Source organism: Oreochromis niloticus, linkage group LG14 (genome assembly GCF_001858045.2).
Source record: "Oreochromis niloticus isolate F11D_XX linkage group LG14, O_niloticus_UMD_NMBU, whole genome shotgun sequence".
In the NCBI taxonomy this organism is placed as follows: Eukaryota; Metazoa; Chordata; class Actinopteri; order Cichliformes; family Cichlidae; genus Oreochromis; species Oreochromis niloticus.
Window position 1 is genome coordinate 18,128,731 of NC_031979.2, and position 18,584 is coordinate 18,147,314.

The 18,584-nt window shown below is 39.8% G+C and overlaps 1 protein-coding gene across 2 annotated transcripts in view; it reads left to right on the forward strand.

Moving 5' to 3' along the window:
- Positions 1 to 18,584, forward strand: part of fam168a (family with sequence similarity 168 member A) — a 35,018-nt gene that overhangs the window by 10,186 nt on the left and 6,248 nt on the right. The window contains exons 2-7 of one of the 2 annotated variants that reach the window (XM_005474657.4): positions 9,349 to 9,456; positions 10,110 to 10,201; positions 12,359 to 12,439; positions 16,740 to 16,885; positions 17,678 to 17,864; positions 18,441 to 18,567. In XM_005474657.4, coding sequence (XP_005474714.1) covers positions 9,395 to 9,456; positions 10,110 to 10,201; positions 12,359 to 12,439; positions 16,740 to 16,885; positions 17,678 to 17,864; positions 18,441 to 18,553 — 681 coding nt within the window. In that variant the 5' untranslated portion in view covers positions 9,349 to 9,394 and the 3' untranslated portion in view covers positions 18,554 to 18,567. The remainder of the gene's footprint in view (positions 1 to 9,348; positions 9,457 to 10,109; positions 10,202 to 12,358; positions 12,440 to 16,739; positions 16,886 to 17,677; positions 17,865 to 18,440; positions 18,568 to 18,584) is intronic. The other variant, XM_003441577.5, reaches the window with a different exon arrangement.

Genomic DNA, 18,584 nt, shown 5'->3' on the forward strand with positions numbered 1-18,584 from the left:
TCATCACTGCAGGGCAGGTCTGATTGTGTAGAAAGACGGGGGTGTCATCAGGCATTCAATCACGCTGCCTTTCAATGCTGCAGCATGATGGATTTGTTTCTTGGACTTGATTATAGATATCAGTTCTCATTGAGATAGCAGGCACTGGTAGTCTCATCCTTCAATCTGTGTTTTGTTATACATCTTGCTGCATCATTCTTGTTTGGATTTTTGCTGTACCCGAGGCCCAGAAAACAGACCTTTTGAACCTATAAGTGAGAGGATGCACCATGAACACATAATGTTTCACAGGTGTCATGTCATAGAAAATTAATTTCAGGATTTTGGGGGGGATTTAAAACGGCTTTATTGTTGGGAATTAGTTGTCAACGGTAAGTGGTTTTTGTTTGGGGGTTTTTAGCCAGGGACTAGAGTATGCAAATTTTCAGCAACCTCGGCACACACCACAGTCGGACTGGTAAGTCTCAACTATTTTCAATTCCGAGCTGGTCCATTTTATACGTGTGTAACCTGCCATATGCAGATTGGCACAAACACATTCCCACACAACACCATTAAGCCACACTTCACTGGCTTGGAGGTTCTTTACTATGAGTGAAGAAGACACAAAGCTTGCACTCTGTAATGCATGTACCTAATCAGACACTTGCTTGTTCTCTTTTACCTCAGAATTCAGATATTACTCTTGAATCAGTGTTCCGGTGATGGTAGCTGCAAAAGCAAGGGAGGGAGGCTTTCTCTTCCTTCTTAGCAAGTTAGTGCCATTCATGCAACACTAGCAGCACAATCACAGATAGATGCCGGTCAGTTCTCTCTGTGTGGCTTATTTAGTGAGTCAGAAATACACAACAGTGGCACTACAGTGTAGATGTTGTACAATTTTACTACTGTTTATGTTTACTGCTCCAATCTTGGATTGTAAAGTCGGGGTTGGTGGCGTTTCTCCAACTTTCTCAGAGGGAACTCCAACTCGAGCGGGTGTTCCAGCTTAAAAAGTCAGACTCTGATACTGGGATTTCCAACTTCCCATTTCAAAATGGAACGCAGCTTTAAAACACTGTCATTCAACTGAACGTGTCCAGAATAAAGAGGCTAACAAACGGAAAGTGGCTAAAGCTAAAGCTAGCTAGAGGTCAGAGCCAGCCATAAGCAGCAGCCTGTTCTTGGTATGAGCAGTGAAAAGAACCAAAGCAATTACAAGGAAAATTATGGCCCTGGAGGACCAGCCGTTCTCCATAATTGAAAATGGAGCCTTCAGAAATTTGATAAATTACCTCGGCTTAAAATACACAACACTGAGTAGCTGTTACTTTTTGGATGGCGTAGCCTGCAGAGCAGAGGAGCCTACCATTACGTTAGTGCTATCCGCCCTCCATTAAATACAGTGTATGACCCAAACATGCACAGGAGAGAAATAAGAGTCATCGACTCTTTCCAACAGAAACGAGCACCTCGGCCGATGTGCACGTATTACATGCTGATGATGATGACGGATGGATGTATCTACTCTACACACATATTAACAAAGTGTGCAGAAGTCCAGGCATGCAAACTTGTGCGCACCCAGATGCATCTGTGTTTCAAGTGTTATATGAGGTGTGACATGAAACTGTAAATTGGCAGATTTTTTTTAAAAAAAAGAAAAAAAAGGGCGTCATGAATAAGAAAAAGACTGGTAATAATAATTGAGTTCCTCAATGTAGAAATTAAATATTTGCCTTGATTGGCGAGCTGTCTGCTGTCACTGTGTTGATCATTGACCGCTGACTTCTAACTTTATTGGATCAATTAATACAGGTAAAGGTTCTGAATTTATACTGGAAAATAATGTAAATACCTGACATTTGTTGTGTTCTATAAAGCTGTTGCACCTTTTGTACAAGTTGGTTAATTATTTGCACTTAATTTTTGAGTAGTTTTAGTGAAAGAAGATCCTGTTGTAGTTTGGGGGCCATTTTTAAAGTTTAATAATTTTTCTTATTATGAAAATAAAATTTTGAAGAAAATTTGATTTTGTTTTTTGTATTTTATATACTTCAGTTATAATGAATAGAAAGAAAATCTTAATCTGCAAAAACTCATTATCAGTGGGTCACCAGTTGAAATTGAAAGCAGCAAAGAAAAATTGCCATCAATGCACTTTTTATGTTTATTTTATTAAAATAAAAAGTGTGTGCTTTTTATTTATTTTTAAATTAATTGGTAAAGTGGAAAGCTGGAATCATTCATCATTATTTCAGCTTTAAAATATAATAAGTGGAAGCTAAATTAATATGCTACAGAACAAAATCTACAATTATAAAATCTAAACTGCTGCATTTTAAAAAAGCAATTTACAAACCAAATTACACTCAGCAAGTTATTGTCTTATGATTTTCTTTGTTTCTTAATCATATGACCCCAGTGAAGTGCTTTCCTTCTGGAGGACTTAAAAAACAAAGCTGTTCAGTACTATTCTCTCCCATGCTGAAGTGTGATAACGCCCACCGGTTTTGATTTGTTGCTTAAAGAGTAGATGCCTGGTGAGGTATTATGTGGGAGGATGGAGTCGGCGTGGGGGTTGTGGCGTATTGTACATGTTCTCCAGGAATGGTATTTCTTTGTGTGTGTGTGCGAGTACATCAAAGAGAGGGAGAGGTTTTATTCTTTCACAATCTTTCCCTCCTCCCTCATTATAGCCTCTTCTGACTCCCCCAGGCTGCAGGAGTCTCCCTTTATGGAGTGGAACCAACATTATTATTTTGAAACAAGCTCATATTTATATTGACGTCCACAAATTAACTTGAGTGTCACACAGACGTTAAAAGATAGACGGACACAAATACCAGCTCTGTTAGCATGCAGGCTTGTAAGCTGCGTTTTTGTGCTAAGACCTTGAGGCTATAGCTTTTGAGTTCAGCTAAAATGAAGTCCCGCTAATAGAGTTTAAGCCTAACAAAGTCCTGAAAAATTACCCAGGTTAAGCCTGGGAGTGGGAAGGTCTCCTTTAATAATGTCAGTCAGTCGTCAGTAAATCCTTGCTGTCTGCGTGTGTGTCTGTCTGTGTGTACACAAGACAAAAAAAAACATTTCTATTGTGGTTTAATGTAAGGGTTGCAGTTTCTGTGTGTTTTCCCTAACTGGTCTGAACATGCTAACAATAAATGCATTGAGTAATACAGAAAATATCATTATTTCCTGGGATTATTTTATACATCTAATAGCATGGTAGTTATATGAAACATATTCAAAAACCATATAATTGAAACATCAACATTTTAAGCTACCAGGATAAAAAAAACAAAAAAAACAATGGACTCTGCGGGAAACAGCTGTGCTTTTCACAAGGTTCAACAGAGGTTGCTGCCAGACAGAACAATGCCAAAGGACTGCCACTGCTGCCATTTCTAAAACAACAAGGCAGATTGAAGTCATTTTTTAAAATAGTGTGCTTTATAAATGGAAACTACAAACAATCTCCAAGATATCCAATTCCTCGGATGCACAAGTATTGCCTGGCCAACTTGGGTGGGGTCATCACAGAGGAAGTTATTTTGCCTCCATTGCAGCTGGATGCTTTTAAAAAAGACACCGCTCCTAAAAGATTAGCACCTTTTTGCTTTAGACGCGCTGTTTTCTAGTCAGAATCAATGCTCACTTTACAACAGAGGCTATTATTCCTCTGTCTTTATCCTTGCTAGCCATAACACTTGCATTATCAGGAATGCTGTTGCCACATCAGGTTAGCACTGACTGGTAGTTTCTCTTTTGTTTCAAGTAAGAAGTCCTGTATGTTTGTGGGTGAGGGTCTGGCATTGATGCTAACCAGGAAGCTGAACCTTAACATATGAAAAAGACACTAGTGGTAAAATTGCACAGTGGTTATAAGATAATATGAGGTAACTGTAAACAAAGCATGTTCAAGCCATTGTAAATTTAAATAAAAGTAAGGCTTTAAAACGCCTTCTTTTCCATGCACGGTTGGGTATATGTTCCAGATTGAGGCTGCCTCACTGCGACACTGCTTCATAATATCTGTTGCCCTCTCCATAGTCCACTTTACAGAGAAATCATTAAACAAAGTTGTCACAAAGCATGCCAATATGTACAGAAGCTCTAGCCTGCACTCATTGTGTATTGAGGCCTGTCTCACTGTTGTCAGATGAAGAGCCATCAGATATGGAGCTAATGTAATTTTCTTACCCACTGAGGGGGCCTTGTGAGTATAATATTCATTAGATGTCTCAGCCGAGCAGTGCCTCATCTCCTCTGCCTCCTCTGCTGCAGGATTTAAAAAAAATACTATTAAAACACCTACCAGAACCATATTTGAAACTTAAAATAGCTCACTGTGCAATAAAGCATGCTTCCACGATTGCAGGTGGGGGGAAAAATGAATGAAATCAGTTTTCGAATTTGAACACTGCCCAGTGAAGTCACCTGTAACAGTCGCCTACTAAACAGCATCTGTTGGTTTCTGTCATCTTTCAGTGCAAATCCAATTTTCTGATAATGTTTTTCATCATTGCAATGTCACAGTCAGGTAGAAGGAGAAAAAATTGAGTGAGGCGGTTATAGAGCCAAACGTGGTAACATGGTCATTGGTTTGATTGTCACAACCTACAGGAAAGTGTAATAGCTGTCAACAGATAAGTGAAAATGCTATCATCACAAGTGCAGTTTCATCATTGCTGTCAGAGCAGCAGTCCTTTGATTGATGGAGAGATGTTACACTGCAGCAAGCCCCGTGTCTTCAGTCAGATGTGTTTGGATCAAGGAGAGAAGAGCGAAAAGACAGATAAATCCATTTTTACAAAAAGGCTCAGCAAACAGAAGAAAATAGTCTGCAGTGCATCAGCATGGAGTTTAATGCAGGCAGTAAAAAGAAAAGCCACTTTGAAAAGCACAAATCTGGATTCAAACAGCAGTTGTGACCCGTTAGTCATTCATGACTATAGTTAACATACTGGGCTAGGAGAGCATCTCAAGGGGGGGAAATCACAACACTCGGTGATGTCCATGGTTTTTAGACTTCACGTAGGTATCGACGGCAAATAATTTTCATTCAAGGATTAAAAGCTGGTTTGTTTGTTTTTTTAGATTATGTTTGCTCAATTAATTTTGAGCTTCTGAAAATGTGAGACTGCATAAAAATGTTTGTAATTCCTGAAGATTTTGGCCTTAACTTACGTTGAATTGAAGCTGAAAATCTGCACTTTGATCCAGTATTGATTGTTTGATTTAAAATCAAAGCTAAATTACAAAAACAAACAAACAAAAAAGCCTCTGTCCAAAACACAAAAAATACTTATCTGATTGTAATAACTGGGCTCCAGTTTCTAAAACTAAAGACAGTTTCATTGATATGTAGTACTCTGTGATATCAGCTTGGTTTTGATTCCCTGAATATATATTGAAAAATATGAATTCTTCTGAATCAGATTGATGCTTTTTGCTACAAACGTGTCATGGTGCAAAGAAAAACCGTGGCACAGAAATGGAATATATGGTATAAATGTTTACCTGATATAAATAGATGGTGTAAACATATGGTGAGAGTATTTTCTTTTGGTCAAGGATGGCAATAATTAATGCTGTCATTATTAGTCTCAGTAATTAGGGTCTAAAGTATTCACAGTTTCCTTTCACAGACAGTTCAGTTATGCAGAAATGTAGTTGGCGTAGGTTGAAACAAGTCAAATAAAAAAAATTTTAGTTTAGAAATTAAAATTGCAGCAATAGAAGTGACCCCAGTATTCGTCACATCTAAGTGTAAGTAAGTAATTTCCCATAACGATTTGCTGTTCCTTAAACCCAAACCTGCCTATAGCGCTTACTTTTTGATAGTCTGTAAGCAAGTAAGGATGTGTTTTTGACCTTTCTGAAGTATATAAATGCATGGATATGTTTAGACTTGTATCTGCCCTTTTACAGCCTGTTCTACAAATAAAAGCAAAATCTCTCTTTCAGTCTCCCTCTGTATAGCAAGCGCACTCTGTTTAATGGTCTTCTACCATAATACAGTGCCGAACAGAAGGTCTTCTGGTTAGAAAGGGGCTTTTTAGGAGTACAGACCTCATCACCTCCCCCTGAAAACAAAGGGAGGCATGGTTGGACACTCCTACTCACCACATGCATTTCTGCAGTCCTCTGTTTCTTGTGCACACCCTCATTATGATGCTTTGTACGGCCGCTCTTGTTCTCCTGTTTTAACTTTTCATCACCTTTTTCTGCATTCACACGGGTGCAGTGAAACAGATGAACACACCCGTTTCTCGCTCCTCTATTCATCCAGAGCTGTTATTGTGTACGTGTGTGTTTTGAGGACAGGACCTCAGGGATGGTTTGTCTATGTGTTAATGGGATTTATAAATTTAGTTTTGGACACCTATAAGGTTTTTTACCTTATATAGTGTTACTGATTAATACTCTTACATGGCCTATTGTACCTTTTTATTTGATTTTAGTTTTTTTCATAAAAAGGCCTGTTAACCCAAATATTGAGAACTGGAACAAAACTGGGTTGTTTGTGGTTTCTTCTTTAATTAAGAATTTTTTGTGGAAAGACATTAAATAGTTTTTCTTTGTGCTTTGAAAACAACAGATGCCTACCAATCATATGAATTGTCCTTAATTTAACCTTGGTGAACCTTTTTATCTTGGACTTATTTTGTGACAATTTTTCAGTTTCCTTTTTACTTCTGTTCAATAACACATTGAAATTCATAGCATTGCTTTAATGTATTTTTAGCATCTTAACAGGATACAAAATGGGAGAATGTTAGGTAAAATGATCACACACTACTTCAGTAATGTTGACATCCAGGCTCTGGAGAGGCCCATACATGACTGATTATGTTCTATCTTGTGTGTTTTTCTATCCAGGTTTGTTTTCACTGCATTGGCAGTGTGTTTGGGATCTTTGTCACGCTGTAAAATTAAGCTTTTTTTTCCTGGTGGGTCAAAATCTGATGATACTTTTCTGTGTTGATAATTGGATCAATTTTGACAAGAAATGCAGCTCCAAACCACAACATGGCCTTCACTGTTTTTTAGAGATTTCTGTAGACAGTTATTACCGGTCTCCTGACCTCCTCCGTAGACATTGATGATGATTTTGATTCATCACTCCGTTCCCTTCCTAGAGAATGGCTGCTTGACAGCTGCCCGATGCATCTCCTGTATCATATAAGTCCTGTATCAGGTCTTATACGATGCTGGATACATGTACATGACTTTCAAATATTGTTCATCTGCTGTAGATATTTCTTTAGCTCGTCCTTCCATTTTTCCATTTTCCTCAGTATTTTCTAATAGCTCTTTAGGAATCACGTTGTTGGTGCAAAAATACCATCTTAGGCTGTGTTATCTTTGTTTTTTTCATAAGTTCAACCAAAGAAATGGGAACAAAGGAAGTGTTTTACTGGCAGGCTAGCAACAAAGTGCCTCAAGATAGAATTTTAGAAGTGATTCGTTGCTAAGTTGTCTGTGTGTAAACACATCGCTTCATCCCATGAGTTACGTGCCTTTTTTAAGCTTGAATGATTCATATGTCAGCGTTAAGTAGTTTAACAACAAAAATAATTTCTCTGTGCGAAAATGAGTGAAAAAGTAGCCAATGTACCAAGAAAAGGTTTGAAAGTTCTTCAGAAAGCCTGGAAAACTATTACCAAGATCACTTTAAAAAATTATAACAAAGTCTGGCTCCCTGGAAGCAAAATACAAAGAAAAGAGGGTGGTGCTAGGTTTTTGCACAGTACTTCAGTGTAACCGGGTTTGCACGTATCTCCAAAGAAGAGCTTTTGGGTGGAAAAATTTTTTTTTAAGATGTGCTTGTTAATTTGGGAGTTGCAATAATGAAAATTCAACTTTAATTCTGCTATAATCAAAGTGTTGTTTTGCATGCAGAGGTACTGATTAACTGAGGTAGAGAAGGCTAATGATAAATTAAACAACGAAGAGCAGTGAAGAGAAAAAGGAAGGTGCCAGTAGGTTAATCAATTCCCCTGACACATTCTTTAGCTATGAGACATGAGTTTCAGTAATGAGGCACGGCTTGCATATCACCACTCTTGTTGTCTTGCACACCCACAGACACACACAGGTTCATGTTATTTTGGGGGGGAAGGATGAGCATGTATTTTTAAAGGGGATTCGCGCACAAAACAACTGAAAAGCAACCTCACCCACGTGTTTTGTGCTTGCATCCATTTGTCTGCCTTCTGGGGCGTTTTGACGTCAGTGCTAATTTACAAAGCACCAAAATGCTTCCTTGGCTAATCTGAAGTGTCACTTGGTGCCGTTTGGCATCACCACGTTACAGCGTATGCCGGGCTCTTATGACACCGACGCTATAATCGTGTAAAGGGTTTGTGTTTTGTCAGTTGTTAACTGTCCGTGAAGCAGAAGCTCAGGATGGATCAGTGCAAACTGAAGTCGCAAACGTAATAAATTTTGATAGGTTTTTACACGGCGAACGGGTGAGGGATGTGCCGTGTTTAGAGGGCTCGCCATGAAACGTCCAACACAGTGTTTTGCAGGCCACAATCCACCACTCTGATCCCTGCCATCACATGCCAAGTCCCATATCTAAGAGGAGGGGGGTTAAAATCAACACAAGCTGCACATGAACTCATATAACACACAGCCCGCACACACCTTTCTTCTCCTTATTTATTGCTCAGCCGTTCCACTCTGTGTTTGTGCAGCTCTCTTATAATTCTGGATCACGCTTACTCTTGGCTTGGTGCAAAACTCAGCCTGGTACCCCCCCGCCTCCCCCACCCCAGTACCGTTGTGTTGCTTTTCCACTTGCACCTTTCACTGGATCTGCTGTGCTTTTTCATTGGCTGTGTTGATGTTGAGCTTTGCTTCTTGTACTTGTCGTTCTGAACAGCACATCACACATGTACATGCAAGTCCATATTCATTTTTCACTCTCCTTTGGGGACACACATTGTAAAGTTTATGCAAATAGACAGATCCATAATTTCTTTTTGTACATGTACAATGACAATAAAGGGCTATTCTATTCTATTAACACCTATAATAATAATCTCCAAGCACCTCTGGAAACTGCTTCACTTGCACACACCTTAAAACTGAGAGACGTTATCACACATCCTTTTTTTTTCTTTTCTTTTTTTAATCCATGCACTGTATCGAGCACATTAAAGACACGAGCGTCAACACAAACACTCACTCAGACATGGTCCTGATCACTGTCTCCCTTGCTGCTATCACTAACCATTTGCTGTTGCACTGGTGCTTGCTTTTTTTTTTTTATTATTATTTTGTTGTTTTTCTTTTAATTAATTTTTTTCCCCTTGTGTTCATTGTAATCATGACCTCTCGCTGTTTTAATTTCAGATTTGCATATCCACTTCCACTCCTTCCTCATTTGCATACAGCAAGAATGGCGAGCGGGCATCCCACAGACAAATTCAGTTTCATGTATCAACCAGACACGCACAAGAGGTACGGGGCACGCATGCACACACACTCACATGCGCGCACACACACACACGAAATTTCGCAGGCCTGTATTCACAATGAGCAGGTAAGTGGAAATGAAGAGCGTGCACTTGAGGTCTTCTACGGTGTGGAGAAGGATGCCTTATGGGTCATTATCTGGCACCTTCAGCCTGACCATTTCCCCCCGCCCGAATTGATTACTGGCCCCGCGTCTGAAAAACCCAGAAGGTAGCGCCTTGTTGGTGCAGTGATGGGAAAATAAGGCAGGTAGCAGCATTAAACCAAAGCGGAAACCAAAGCGTTCTTTTTCAATTCATCCAAGCATTCTTGTGCTTTTGTGTCAGAACTTGTGCATTTTTCTTTTAAATCCTAGCAGTCTGTGTTTTTAAGTCTATGCTTATATTGAGCCTGCTTTGAGGTTGGGGAGTTGCAGGGCTTGATTTTGTTGCACGCCGGCAAAATCCTTCAGCTGGATGCCGCTTTAAGAATCTGACTCTGGGATTATGCGTGTGGTGAGTGTGTGAGTGTGCTTGATAATGGTAACAATTTTCTTTCCAGTTTACATGGCTTATGTCTCTTTTTCCCTCCATTTTCCCCTCCTTGTCTTTTCTTAACTGTTTCCTCTGTTTTCCACTTTGTTTCTTTCTCTCTCCTAGTAAGAACAGGTTATCTTCAGCTATGAATCCAGTCTACAGCCCTGTCCAGCCTGGAACTCCATATGGAAACCCCAAGAATATGGCCTTTACAGGTAAGATGTACACAGACGTACAGGTCTATCATCTTCAGTACTACTGAATACCGAGGTTAAAGCCAGTTGAGATATGCCTAACAGAGTTCTGATAGGACAGAAATGCTAATAAGACATTGTATTCAAGTTTGTGGGAAAAAAAACAGAACTTTGTGTCTATTAACATCCCTACCAGTGACTCCAGCAATCAGTTATGCAGTAGTGTAAAAAATATTATTATATGCTCTCTCTTGTATATACACTTACTGGCCACTTTATTATAGAACTTGTTCAGCTGCTCTTTTTTTTTTTTCTTTTTTTTAATGAAAATCACTAATTAGCCAATTACATGGCAGCAATTTATTGCAAATAAGCATGTAGTCATTGTTAGGACAACCTGCTGAAGTTCAAACCGAGCATAAGAATGGATGATTTAAGTGACATGGTGTAGTTGTTGGTGCAGTCTGAGTATTTCAGAAGCTGCTGCTCTACTGGGCTTTTCCCACACGACCATCTCTCAGGTTTACAGAGAATAGACACTTGGCATCAACAAGACATCAACAGTGCCTCCACAGTCACCAAATCTCAGTTTTGTAGAGAATCTTTTGAGTAGTGGTGGAACGGGAGATTTGCATCATGGATGTGCAGTAACTTTGTGATGCCATCCTATCAATATGGGTCAAAACCTGAATGTTTCGTTGTTGAATCTGTGCTACAAATGCAAAGGGATGTCCAACCCAGTACTAGCAAAGTGCCCCAATGAAGTGAGTTTGCAAGAAGAGATAAAAGGAGGGAGACAAAAATATAGGCCTTTGTTAACCTTGGGCCTCAAAGGTTATAATACACTGAAATCCTGAAGAAATCCTAAGCTATATATATATTTAAGATGCAACTTTTAACTCCTCTTGTGCCCATTTTTATTTTTGTGATGAAACCAATACATGATTGAATGCATGCAGTTAAAGGGGAAAAACCCAACTTGTAGCAGTCATAATGGCTCCTATCGAATTAACATGGGATTGTGGCATACATGTTTAACTGGAGTGTAGCAACATCTGTTGTGTTAATGTATCATCTGATTCAGGACTCTTTAATTACTGCTTATGATGAACTGACAAGACGCTGTTGTTTTAATATAACACTGAATTCTAGTGTAAATGCAGATTTTGCCACTTTTTTTCCCCCAAAAAAGTGAAAAATTAAAAAAAATGTTTTAACACAAATTAATTTTAGTTTCCCTAAATCTTCATGATTTCAGGGTTTTGGGGGTTTTTTTGTTTGTTTTTCTTCCTTTTTTTTCCCGACCAGCAACACATCCTCCAAATCTGAAAGCAATGAAGATTGGTTCTTGGAAAATCAAGAAGCAATCTGTAAATTTTTAAGTGCTCATTATGCTGTGCTTTAATTTTATGCGTGCGTGTGTCTGCTGCGTTGTTAAATTAAACAGTATTCTTTGCATTAGCATGAACGAAATAAACACAGGATGTTGTGTGATCGTGATTAACATCTCGACCATCGTATAACTGCGTTTATTGGAACTGTTACATTCGACCGTATCTCAACCTACAGCAGCCAAAGCTCGATATAGCGGAGGCTCAAGGCTACAGAACAGATCTGTGAGACTGTCTGCCAATAATAGCAAAGAGTGAGGAGAGAACAGCACTTAGCTCGCTTACACTCCCTCTCTTCACTCTGTGCTGCTTTTTTCCCCCTTTTACTTCCATCGTCTTTGTCTCGCCCTGTCGAACCTGCACCTTTTTATAAGCAGAAGCTTTTTCGCAGGTCAGATTGACTTTTTGTTCGCTCGACACGTAATTTATGACGCACGGGAGGATGCGTGGTGCATGCGTGCGTGCATCCCTCACACGTGTCTGCAGGCATTGCTAATGTTTCTGAATTTGTCTCTCCTCCCACACCATATTGGCAGGTGTGTCCCGTCTGCCAAATTGGTGTATGTAAGACGCATTCAGCCAACTGTGTTATTGGTGCAGACATTTTTTTAATGAGCGCCATCTGTGCACATCCTGCTTCAAACCAAATACTCCCCTACCTGTGTGTCTGTGTGAATAAGTGAGCGGGTTAGGGAGAGGAGGGGGGCTTCAGTTGTGCGTGTCTGCGGCCCCTCTGCTCGATGTTAAGGTTTCTAATATTTTCTGTCTCGCCTGTGGCGTCTTGCAGGCTATCCAGGGGGGTATCCAGCTACAGCTCCTACCTACACACCCAACCTGTACCAAACAGGCAGTCCTGGGTATCCACCAGGTAAGCTTTACCCTCCTCCCCATACACAGAGAGCTCATATTTAACAAGGTAATATCTTGGGAGTAATTGTCAGTTTAGACTAATTTTCAGAGTTAATTAGGGGGCTCTTTCTCTTTTCCTAAGAAGAATAAAGGATAATCGCACCACAAGGAACCATTGAAGTTTGTGCGCACGATGCAAGACAAACACTCATGAATTCAGACAAATCATTATCATGCAGCTATAAGTATTAAGCTACTAGACTGTTTTCTTCTGCCTGCCTTTGCTGGGTTGATTTATTTGCCTGGTTCTGTCAGAGGTTTCTTCATGTTAAAAGGGGTTTTTTTTCCTTCTCACTATCGCCAACTGCTCGCTCATAGGGGGAAGTTTGATTGTTGGTTTTTACTCTGTATTATTATAGGGTCTCACCTTATAATATAAAGCACCTCAAGGCGACTGTTATTGTGATATGGTGCTATATAAATAAAAATGAATTGAATACAAGATTAGAATAGTTAAAACATGAGAAACTATTTATATTAATGCAAAGTAATGCAGAATGGAAAATAGACAAATACTTTTACAAAGAATTTCTGTCATGCTTCATTTGGCTCCCGAATAAGTAACAGTAACATCGACCAGCCTCAAAATCCAAGGCGGCCACATCACATCCACATGGTTGTGATTGTTTAAAAACACTAATGATTTTATCAACTTGGAAAAGTAAAGTAAAATACAAAATATGGAGAAAATATATGTAGTTTTAGTAGTTTAGTAAAAAAAAAGGTATTCTTAGTTGCCCGATGAAGCACTGATGGGCATGTTTACTGAGACTCTGAATGTCTACATGACTGTGTGTGCATTAAGTCAACACGACGGTCTCACAACAGTTTATTAAAAGCTCGTGACATTTCAATTTTTTTTGTTCCTGACCACAGTTTCCTCATATCTACATGTAAACAAAGTGAAAGATTTTTTTTTTTTTTTTTTTTTTTTTTTAAGAGAACTGCATGACTACATTTTTGCCACTCATGCTATTTTTAATTCAGTTTTATTTATATGACACCAATTCATCACAACAGCAGCCAAGAGGCGCTTTAACTTCCTTAATAAAACTGCTCTGTTAAGTTTAGCCAGTAAAAGCACTTCAATCATTGTTTGGGTTAAACTACAACCGCTGCCACTTTTTTTTTTAGACTTGTTGGTTGTCAGGGTGATGCGTCCTCGCTGAAAGCCTAGCGACAGCATACGAGCTGCAGGCTGCTCCAATCGTTCTTCCAACTGAAATACAAGAATTTAAGAGGAATGCTGACTTTAATGGAAAAAATGTGACAATTGATGTCCATGTGAATAAAAAAAATAAAATAAAAATATAGTCTTTTCTCTCGTTTTACCATGAGACCAAGCTGGTTAGGAGCGGTTACGCCCACACGCAGAGTGAAGCAGCACAAAGGAGAGAAACTAACATGACTTAAAATGACAGCAAGATTACAGGAGAGAACCTCACACCAAGGTGGAGTTAAATGGGTACATAAATTCACAATCCTTTTTTTCCTAGCATACGTGCTTTTTCATCCCTGCATTGGTGAATTTGAGTCCAGTGCTATTACTGTTCTTAGTTTCCTTTTTGTGAATTCTGCCATCATGCAGAAATGATCATTAAAAACTCAGAACCGAGTGTTTGTGAAAAAAGCCAGAACAAACTGTGCCTCCAATTTGTCTTAATAATTTTCAGAAATGTTTTCGTCTTCCTGATGAGTAATCAGTAACCGCGCAGTCTGGCAGTTGAGTAATGTGATGGTGTGAAATGAAAGTTAGTCAGTGTTAAGGTTAAGGTTGTCTAACACTTAATGTATTGAATAAATTACACACTGATGACATTTTAATTTAAAGAGGATCCATCACTGCTACTGCGGCTCTGCAGTGCTGCATAGAAATGTAATGAGTTTGTCCGTTTATGATGCGTGTTTAACCTAAAGCAAATACAGTTTCCTACATATTTAATGGTTATCAGAGTCACATGCGGTTACAATTAAGTTACGAACCGATCCATGCTCATAAAAATTGACGGAACATTACCATCACTCATGCACTTACAATGTTGTTTAGAGCTCCACACAGACTCGAGTCGTTTAAAGGCAATATGAATTAAGTGGTGATCTCAGCCTAAAGGGGCATTAATGGCGAAGGAGTGGGAAGCTAGCCAGTAGCAGCTGCTAATGCCCATATAGCAGCAAATGCATGCTCTGCTGGGGTTCATTGTGTGGTCCCCTCAGCAGATGGGACTACAGTTGTCTCGGTGCTTTCCAGAAATGTATGTATAGATGGTTTAGATTTGGTGATTGCAGGCTTTCTTGTAGTCCAAGCATAAGAAAAGAAATTTATTACATTGCTTGAAAGCATTAAATTCATCGTTCTGCTCATTTGGGATATCAATTTTTCAATCTTGTGCAGATTTGTGGTAATAAAAGTAATTGTACAGTAATGCAATTTGATCTGAATGGGTGTAGGCGAGGAAGGAAGTCAACAAGGATTGCTCAACGTTGAGCAATAAAATAAAACAACAACAAAAAACAAGCAAACAGCACACAAAAGACAAAAAACCCCAAAAGAGTAGGAATGGTGAAATGAATGGGAGTGATAATGAGCAGAGGGAAAAATGAATAATCCAATGATTTGTAGTATCAGCAAGATGTTTTTATTTAATGGAGTCTTTGAACGCATGCTTTGTTACTGAATTCAGAGATAACGATAATGTGTTTTTATAGCAGCAGTAAAGATGTGATATATATTCATGTAAGAATCTATTGATTGCTTTAAATTTTGATTAAAATATCCTTCAGAAAAAAAATGCTACTGAACGTATGGATTAAATTTAATTTCCTCAGCAGAGAGCGAAGATAGCGGCTTAAATTGTTTTCTATTGTCTTAAATATTGAGTGTGGTACTCGAGCAGAGAGGGTGGGGGTTGCACTTTTTATCTGCGGCGCTTTTGAAGCTTCCTCCTCTTGTTCCCTCCCTGAGTTTGTTTTCCGTCTTTTGGAAGTCTAACCAAATATCAGGTATGCTTTGGCAAAGCTCTGTCAGCTTTGTTCCAGCCGAAACCCGAGACTCATTATCAGGGTTGTTTTGGTTTGTGGTTTTTTTGTTTTGTTTTTTGTGTGTGTGTGTGCTTGACTGCAGATATCTTACCCTTTACTCCACAGTGGTTAATTTATGGGAAAATTCAAATGTTTAGATTTTGTGTCAGGGACAACAATGAATCGCCCAGACAAACCAGCCTCCGTCTGATTAGAAAACGTGTCTTGGTCATTATTTCTCAAGACCGCTGAGGAGACAAAGTGTTTTCTATCAGCAGGGCTTTTGTGTGATTGTCACACACCATTGTCCTTTAATGCCCTGCATGCATGTTAGAGCAAAGAATGAATGTGAGAGTATGTGTGTGCACAGACACACACACACACACACACACACACACACACACACACAGACACACAGACAGACAGACAGACAGACTTTTAGCCACAGAGCAGCTCCAGCATCTCTTTGTTCCCTTGTCCTTGTGTGAGAAAAGCGCTTTCATAAGCTCCACAGCAGCAGCAACTAGCTAGTAGCATGTTTGACCTTCAGGCTCCTCCAGGTGGCGGCTCAGAGGTACTACACCCCCAGAGATCAGAGCGGACATGAATGCAGCGGTCTGAGCCAGATTCCTTTACTGTCCCCAACGTCATGATTTTCATCCAGTGACGTAGCGTCAGCTAAAGGGGGGATACTGTGTGAAATGGTGTTGCAGCTCTGCTGTGGTTGTTGGTTTCAGCGTATACTGCTGAATATAATCCGTGGAAAAAAACTGAAAATACCTCACATACAGTCACTACATGGCTTTTTCAGTACACAGTGCAAAGCCCCTGTCTTCAAAGCTTGCGCTTAAACTGGATAAATATACATAAACTGTCGGCTTTATTGTTTTGATATTCAAATCCCATCAAAAGATGGCAGTCGTCCCCATCTGGTGGATTTTATAGGAAATGCAAATAATGAGATGTGAGGACTGGTGCTAAACGGGTGAGTCTGTACTCGCTTTGGTTGCTGCTGCTCCCCCAACACAGAAACACACACAACAATGAAATGTTTAAGGTATAGAGTTACTCATAAAAACACAGTGTGAGAGCTCAACTGGCTAAAAACAGTGTGGAGAATTCAGTTTCCATTATTCTAATGTGTTATTGAGGTATAAATAAGAAACTCCTAGATTTAAGAAGACCTCTTCTTGGTGAGCTGGTGAATTTATGTTGTATTTCTCTTTTCTTTCTGTTTATAGGATATACTCCAGCAGGAACTCCATACAAAGTGCCCCCCACTCAGTCAAATGGAGCCCCTCCTCCTTATACTCCGACCCCTACCCCGTACCCGACAGCTATGTACCCCATCCGCAGTGCCTACCCTCAGCAGAACCTATACACACAGGTGAGGATGTCTGGAGTGGCGTTTGTTACTTTAACAGTGAAAAATGTTGATGGGGTTTGTTGCTGCAGCTGCTCGGCTGCCAGAACCATTTAACGCAGCCACTCCGGTAAATACATTTGTGCTGCCTGCTCAGTCTGCGTCGTTTTACTCTGTATTAAAAACAATTAGGCGAAGCGGTTTGTGACAGTAAATGGTCTGTCACATGGCTGTTGATTCTCCTCGTTTAAATTCAGAGCACTTATCGTGTTCATAGGTAGCTTCTGTTCTGCAGAATTGGACTGTTGAGTGAAAAGCGCATTTCTCCAGCCTACAGGGACACTGTTTGGATACAGAATATGTCACTCTCTACCATCAGCGAGGGCTGAAGAACCCTCACTTTCTTTTCTAAAGTCCTTAGACGACCATGACCTGGATGAATGAAAACGCAGACATTTGACGTTGGCTGATTCTTGTTATGGCAGACTTTAGCCGGTAGTAACACGCTTGGTTATCCAAAGAGGGGGGGAAATAAACAGTCACGATTTTCTAAATTAGAAAACAGATTGAATTGAACTTAGTTTTGAGATTCAGTCGCACACAATAAAACAACAATAAGGCCATCATTTTGTTGTTTTGTAATTTGGTGCTTTGAAAAGTGTAGTGGAAAGAAGACGGCTTCGATTTCTGGCCATTTCAAAGTATTGTGTTTCAGTCTGTTTTGCTTGTTCTTGTAATGCAAAATCACTTAAAGAAGTTTCTTCTGCTAAAATGTTTTGTAATCATTGAAGATTTTCCGATGTTTTGTCCTGACAGGGAGCGTACTACACCCAGCCAGTGTTTGCCGCTCAGCCACATGTGATCCATCACACCACCGTGGTGCAGCCTAACAGCATCCCCTCCACAGCCCTCTACCCGGCCCCTGTTCCCGTACCTGCTCCTCGCAACAACGGCATGGCTGCCATGGGGATGGTAGCTGGGACAACCATGGCCATGAGCGCAGGTATGAAAGCAACTGTGAACTCTTTCCATGTGGGCCTACTATGGTACCAACATAATGACTCTTCTTCACTCTTGACCATAATTTGTGATTGGCTCTACTGGGGGAGACACAAACCCCTTTGGGGCTGTGTCAGGAGGCCATCTGATGTGTGTTTTTTGTAATTGGTATTAATATTATTTTTACTGCACTGATGAAAGCTTTTGAATTTGTTTTTGCTTTAAAAAAAAGCTATAGCATTAATTAAAGGATCGTTTTCTTCATCTTTGCCCTGAGAAAGTAAAGAAAAATGAAAATGTATACTTTTGTTGCCCACCTGTGATGGGTGAAGGTGCAATAGCCCTGATAGTGTCTGTGAAGATGGTGCAGGCCAATGCGTGTTGGTGTATTTTAAATGTTGTCAGCAAAGGACGTTTGTTACCTTTTTAGTCCTACCTTAACTCCTTGGACTTAAAAAAACATTTTTTTCTTTATTTTATTGCCTTTTTGCTGCAAAAACACAAAAAGAAATGCTTGATTGTCAGATGCAGCTCAGGTACAAATTGATTTTACATCCTTGGTGGTGTTTTCTTTGTGTAGGGACTCTGCTGACAACGCCACAACACCCCCCAATTGGAGCACACCCAGTTACTGTGCCAACCTACAGGCCCCAAGGGACACCTGGGTACAGCTACGTACCGCCTCACTGGTAGAGCCCATCCATCATGTAAGTATCTCCCCTCC